Here is a 7,093-nt window from a genome sequence, read left to right as displayed (position 1 = left end):
TATTTTATTATTTTTATTTTTTGTCATTAACCCAAACCCAACCCAACTCAACCCCACCGATTTTGGTTAGGGTTGAGAGATTTATAGGCAGGTTGGGTTAGGGTTAGCATCCTTGACCTGAGGCTCGGTTTGGGTTGGCTTAGGGTTGCACCCCTATCTTGTCCCTCGCTTGAAAAATGATCAAAAGCAAACAAAAAAAAGTATGTCACAAATTCAAAATGGGGAAGAATGAGGAGGGGGTGATGATCTTCTGCCAATGTGTCCTTGTTGGTTTTGGTTTTTGAAACTGATTATTGGACCCCAAATTGCTTTTAATTAGTATAGATAGATTGGGTTGTTTAAACCTTTTCCACTGGATTCTTGTAAAGGGGCATGTTCTCTTTTCTGGCCTTCACATCTTCAAAACCGAGTTGATGGCAACTGGGTATCAATGGGGAAGCTGGGTTGTTAAAGATTGGCAGAGAATAATCCTTACAAATAGATATGATCACTATTTGGTTCTTTTGGTGGGTAAACAGTTGATTAATAGTGAGGGAGAACTAAAATACACGACCCTTTTCAGTATTATCCAATAATACCTACCCAAAAACAAAGATTATCCAAAAATGGATGACAATATGGGGCAATAGGCTCACAAAGATTGACAAACCACATGCATTGCAAGGTACAGATTTTTGTATTTAAAGAATCCTGATTGCAGTAACCGAAAAACCTCCCAGAATGACCATACAAGGCAATTACAAATATCAGAACCTAGAACTGATAACATAGTTAATAACAGAAATTCTTAAGAGCAAAAGATCCCAACGTCTTAACAACAAAATGGCAACAAAGATTACCAAAGCAGATAAGGAACTCTGTCCCCACTCTTCTAAGTTCACTGAGAGAGAAAGTGAGGCTGAGAGAGAGAGAGAGAGTCATCCTTGGAGAACCCAATATGCTGGTGACAAGTGTCAGTACTGCGACTTGTCAAGGCTGTCGAAGTAAGGATGATCCATTGCAGCCTTTGCCGAGATTCTGTCCGCAGGATCATATTGAAGCATTTTCTGCTCAATTCACACAAAGAAAAGAAACATGTTAATTGCAAAAAAAAATAAAAAAAATACAGATATAATTCATGTCAAATATCCATTATAAGTTCCATATTTTTTGCCTCTTGGCGAGGAATTTTAATTTTCCTCTCCGAATTGTGCAACAGTGATACAAAACTGGATGTCTGCTGGGATGATAGCTCTTACAAAGATGATGCCTCTCCTCAAAGACAATGTTGAATCTATTGAATAGTCAGCACTCTTACATGAAACATCATTTGTCCCTAACTCCCATTTTCCAAACTTTCCTTGTTATAAGGGCTGTCAGTCGGGATGAACCAATGTAGACATGGGCATCTTCATGGCTCTATTGATCACATTTGAAAATTTGGGAGTTTGGAAATGTATTCTTTAGGAGTTTGGAATCACTTTGATGCCGATTGTCTCCTAAATAGAAGGAACAATTGATTAATAATAAAGCTATAATCTCTCTCTTATGGTTAGGAATGGAAAAGCTCGAGGACCTTTTAGGAGATTGAGACCATCTCGAACAGATTTACGTTTCTTACTTTTATCCTTGAATCTCACACAACTATGATTCAAGGAGTCATGTCATCTGATATCAGAACCCTGACGAGTGATGGCCATGGTCCTCGGTGCAAGTGATGGCCATGCTACAAAGGATCAATTGGCTGGTGTCTTGACTGTTTGGCTCTCTTTGAAGCAAGCTCAACGTTCACAAAGCCCAATTGTGCCTGAGGGGGTGTGTTGAAGTTAACCCTTCAAAACAGTCTTCATAGAAAACCTTTAAAGTCATTGGACTCACCGCCTTAATAATATGATTTGAATTCAAATGTAATTTCTATCTTTTCATTGTAAAACTTGAGAATTTATATGGTGGCCGACCGTGAAAATCACAAGGGCAGCCCTTGATTTTTTATCTAAGTGGGAAGTCAAAAAAGGGGGTTTGACCAAGATAAAAAATCAAGGGGCTCTGCCCTTGTGATTTTCACGGTCGGACACCATATAAATGCTTGTAAAAACTCAACCTTATCTTATCTATACAAGATCACATCTAGCACTATATGCACCCTCTCCTCACATGTGTGAGAGAAGAGCGTTCTACATCTGTATTCCAATGATTTTATATGCAGGTTTATTTATTTTTGGACAGAGAAATTGTTCTTTATTTTGTCCTTTGACATCTGCATTGAAAGAACAAATAAAAAAAATGAGATGTCACGGGTCCAGGCCCTATAATCTCTACCTATTAATTCCGATGAATAGATATCTATTCAAATTAGACATACTATTTCGTTTTATGAGTTATACGGATGCAAGATGTATAGGCGTTCAAAAAAACGGATGCAAGATGTATTTAGTGAAGAAAAAGATCCCTTCCTTTACAGTTTTATCTCCTTGGATCTAAAAAATCCCATATTGAAAGTCATGTAAACTTTAGTATTATCTTCAACAAATTTGAAGTTGAAGAAAAAGGCCAATAATTTTTTATTTTATGAAATCAAATGAAATGGTTTGTATGATTAGGCTATGTCAGTGTTAGTTTCTTCTAGGAAGACATCTTCAAAGCCAAAAAAGAAGAGTGTAGGATTTATGCATTATATACATAGGGAGGCAATAATCTGAATGCACCAATTGACCCCGAGCTTGCTAGAGTCAATTTAGTATTCCACACGCATGTACATACACTCACATATTATAGAGAGAGAAGCAATGGGGCAATGAAATTGGAATTACCGATAAGAGGTCGAGACCCTCAGATTCCAAGGAGGGAACTACTCGTGCGAAGTTCTGAGGCTTCCATTGTGGATATTCATGCCAGTCCCTCAAATTGCTAACTCCTGGCCACTGCTCCTCGGTTGGAGTTCCTAGCAACCTTTCATAACAGATTAACAAAACCCCATTACAAAATTACTAAGAAGATAAGAAAGCAAAGCATAAAAATTAAGGACAGAGTTCAGGAAATAAAAAATCTGTGTAGATACTATAGTTTTGAAAAATCAATTATGAGGGGGACTAAGTTGAGTAATTGACATTCTCTATTATCAAGTTTTAGACACATGAAGCTTAACTTGAGCTCGAAGAAGGATAGTTTTCGATTCAACCCACATTAATACACTACTCATGCGAGTGTATTCATAATTTTGACCAAATCTAACTCTCTGTCACCAGTTAATCAAGTTTCTTGAGTAATCAAAGGTTTTCCAGTATCTAATTAATCAATCCAAGTTGGCCCAACAATTTTATCGATAATCAACTCATCTGAACACTGAACACTGATTTCTAGTATAGATTTAATATTCTATAATTAGCAGGTGAAAATAACACACTAAATTAACCTTAAAACTGATATTTATCATGTTTTGCCAATTTAAACAACAAAGTCAGCTATAGCAGAGTGATTATATTTATCAGCTATAGAAATTTGTTGTGCCAGTACCTAAAAATGTGAAGGAGTTGCTGCAATTCCGAATCACCAGGAAACAGAGCCTGCCTTCTTACCATCTCAGCTGCATAAAGAAGAGTAATTGATAAGAGTGAAGAGATGAAACTCCCGGAGAATAACATCCAATATCAATTTTATGTTGTTTAGTTAAAGAAAATTGAATCACGAATGTATTATGCAGCCATGAGATCATCATTTCGTGAAATCTTTTACTTGGCATGCAAGTTTTCGTTTGATACTTTGGGTAAAAAAAAACCAAGTCTATACTCTTCTCTTGCCAAAAACCCACACCATTTCTTGCCACATCTTGCAATTAACCCCAATATTATGACATGCTAATGCATAGAATAAATAGCAACAGATTCAAGTAGCTATCCTCACAAGGTCATTTCAAAGTACGGCGTAAATTAGCAAATTTAGAACAGAATTTCTCCAGTACTCATTGATTTAAAAGGTAAATGTGGGAGGAGACAGTTTAAAAAAAATGTGGGAGGAGAGAAAAACAGTTTTCTGGAATGGATATTGAATAAAAAGATAAGAAAACATACCAAAAATGCATCCAACAGACCACATGTCCACTCCAGTAGAGTAATGGGTTGAACCCAACAATACCTCAGGAGCTCTGTACCAAAGCGTAACAATCTGCAGCCGGAAAAGAATAAAAGAAAGATCAACTATACAAGCTGACAGTGAATATCCTTGACATGGGTTATAATCAAAACTGATTTTTAGATCAATGTGTGTTTCTTTTATCAACACATGTACAAACCTCATGCGTGTAGCTCTTGAGAGGGATGGTAAAGGCTCTTCCTAGCCCAAGATCTGCAATCTTCAAGATACCTTTGTCTTTGTCCACCAAAAGATTTTGAGGCTTCAAATCTCTGTTAACCATGGATTGCTAACTCATGATCAGAGATACACTATTATTTGGAGGTACCATGTAACAGTTAATTAAACATAAGCATGGATTCAAGACAACAAAAATGAATACTGAAAAAATAAAAGAAAACAGAAAATAGAAAATCCTGAGAATAAAAACCTGTGAAGCACGCCATGGCAATGACAGTGAGCAACCCCTTTGCACAACTGATACAAGAAGCTCTGTAAAGAACAAAATAGAAAAATCCAGTCATCCAAACATAATATAAAGGTCTATAAAAAATAGAAGATCCACCTCATGAAAACAACAGCAAGTTAAAAGCTACAAAAACAGAAATCATTAAGGGCCAGTTTGGATACCTCATGCATTTGTATTTTGATTTGGATTTGAGTTTTGGATACAAAACACATCAATCATCTTCATGGTCATGTTTTAAGAGAGAGAGAGAGAGAGAAAGAGAGAGAGGAAAGGAGGGAGGGATGTCTCGCTGCTGCCGGAGCAATGTCGAGGAGGAGCGATGGTCAAGGAAGGTGCCACAAATATTGCTGATTTGGAAATTTAAGGATCTGATCGAGTTAAAAATATAAACTAAATCCAAATCTAAATCTTGTTGGTATCCAAACGGGCCCTAAAGAAACAATTTGAAATCCCAAAAAACATGTGAAAATTGGGTTACAGTGAGAAAGATTTAAACAAAAACCCAAAATCCTCGCTAAATAACCTAGAAATTATGATCCACAGACCGAAATCTCGGAGTCAAGAAATTATTAAAAGGATCTAGGGCAAATCTACTGAAATTCAGAACCAGATTAACAATGCAAACACTGGTTTAAAATCTAAATATGTCAAAATTTAGGGTTTTGACACCAAAGATCTACACACCAATACAATTCCCAGCCAAAGAGCCCAAGAATGAAGATATATGGACCAGAACATCTTTAAAAGTAAAAAAAAAAGCATAAATGACTAGAGATCTGAAACCCTAAAACATTAGAAATTCAAACCTGAATCATAGAAGGAGGAAGAGGCCTTGGATTTGGCCCCTTACGATGCGTATCGATGAATTTCTTCAGATCAGTATCGAGATACTCGAATACTAAGTAGAGAAGGGGCTTCCCATTCTTCTCCACATGCTCAACGCAGAGCAATCTACAATTCAAGAAAAGAAACACAAAGAAGAGAAATTAAAATTAGGGTTTTGAAGAGAAACAAGAAGAAGTGAAAGAATTGAACGAACCGGACAATGTAGATGCTCTGAGAGAGCATTTGCAAGAGAGAAATCTCTCGAAGAGCGGTGGGAGGAATTCCTTCTTCATCCATCTCGAGCCGAGTTTTCTTTAGGGCAACGAGTTGACCCGTAGTTTTGTCCTGAGCCTTGTAAACCTTTCCATAAGTCCCTTCTCCAACCTTCTCCAATTTCTCGTACTTCTCCATCTATTCTAACCCTAGATTTCTTCTTTGTTTTCTTCGAAAACCCTAATTTTCTCTGTATTCGTTTTTTTCTTTCTTTTTTCTGTTTCAGGTTTTGAAATCTGATCGTGGGAAGAGGAGCGTTTTATTAAAGAGAGAGAGGGGGTGTCTGAACGGTAACATATGCCGCTTTCTTTTGTTTGTTTGAAATTTGAAAACGTCGGGGCACGTGGATTTTTAATATATTTAAGGGAAGTGATGATATATTCGCCCCTGTTTTCTACCTGGGACAGCCACCCTGTAGTGTATTTATGGTGGCTACTCTTTTACACTGGAGGGTGACTGTTCCGAGGAAAAAATGGGGCGAATATCATTTATCATGATTGAATTAATGGTGACTTTTAGGCTCTACATAAAACACACCTATTGGGCCTTACTTCTACCTTGTTTATATGATCACATAAAACGAACTCAAAGGCAACTAGGTACGGCATATTGCCCTGGAAAACACCTTCATCGGATGATCTTATATATAGAAGCCTCATTTCAGGGAATTAGACAAGCATGGAAGATGGGGAGAAGAATAGTAGAATGAGTGGTAGTTTTGTTTGGTTGTGCGAGAAGATTAGCAGAAGATATAGGGTGTCGTTATCAAAATAGAGGGTGGAAAAGAGAGTAAGACAAGAATCTATTCCTAATCTCCCACACAAATTGTGAAGAAGAATAGAGGGGGAAAACATTGCCACCACGTAGGCAAGAATGCAATAATGATGTCTAGAAGTTGTTTAGTGGTCAAAGTGCAAAACCAACCAAACATGCTCTGGGAAGATCTTCGGAAGATTATCTTTCGATGATCTCCCAAATATAAGCAGCCAAACAGGGCATTAGGGTTATACTAAGGCAATTTGGACGGTTGATTTTTGCTGTCCTGTTTGGATTGCAAGAAAAACATTTCTGAATTCTGACAAATATTTTTCTTAGGAAAACTTGTTCTTTCTACAACTTACAGGGAAATGTTATGACTATATGTAATTTATAGGGATATGAAATGCCTTTTGCAATGTACCCTAGCAAATCCCTATTAGAAATTGAAAGGTCATGAGTAAAAGCAAGAAATTTTAGAAATGATTTTCCTTTCCCAACTTATCCAAAAAATAAATCCTGAAAGCCCTCTGCTGCATTAATTTGCTTTCTTCTGATATATCTCTCGTTGGTTCCTGCCCAACATCAACTTTCTTACCTAAAAAAGATAGCCAACTTCACTTGGTAACAGCACCTACTTAGACACCACAACATAGGATTAAT

The 7,093-nt window shown here is 37.0% G+C and overlaps 1 protein-coding gene across 1 annotated transcript; it reads right to left on the bottom strand.

Annotated features, from left to right (window-relative positions):
* Positions 1-653: 653 nt before the first annotated feature.
* Positions 654-5,983, bottom strand: LOC143851618 (cyclin-dependent kinase B1-1). The gene is made up of 8 exons (XM_077361102.1): positions 5,616-5,983; positions 5,383-5,527; positions 4,538-4,599; positions 4,268-4,379; positions 4,047-4,140; positions 3,493-3,562; positions 2,790-2,928; positions 654-1,046 (listed from the first exon to the last, which is right to left on the bottom strand). Exons 1-8 carry the CDS (start codon positions 5,810-5,812, stop codon positions 954-956), a joined length of 912 nt encoding a protein of 303 aa, XP_077217217.1. The 5' UTR covers positions 5,813-5,983; the 3' UTR covers positions 654-953.
* Between the last annotated feature and the right edge of the window lie 1,110 nt (positions 5,984-7,093).

Source organism: Tasmannia lanceolata, unplaced genomic scaffold (genome assembly GCF_043159265.1).
Source record: "Tasmannia lanceolata isolate RefF3 unplaced genomic scaffold, GAP_Taslan_0.1 ptg000018l, whole genome shotgun sequence".
Taxonomy (NCBI): Eukaryota; Viridiplantae; Streptophyta; class Magnoliopsida; order Canellales; family Winteraceae; genus Tasmannia; species Tasmannia lanceolata.
Note: the sequence above shows the minus strand (reverse complement) of the source record. Positions and strands in the feature narration are given on the sequence as shown.

Bases quoted from the DNA above. Each gene is read 5' to 3' on its own strand.
- LOC143851618 (XM_077361102.1), bottom strand. From the start codon at position 5,812: ATGGAGAAGTACGAGAAATTGGAGAAGGTTGGAGAAGGGACTTATGGA. The intron at 5,528-5,615 runs GTTCGTTCAATT...CTTGAATTGTAG, and splicing joins CAGAGCATCTACATTGTCCG to ATTGCTCTGCGTTGAGCATG. The intron at 4,380-4,537 runs GTTTTTATTCTC...CATGGTTAACAG, and splicing joins TGCCATGGCGTGCTTCACAG to AGATTTGAAGCCTCAAAATC.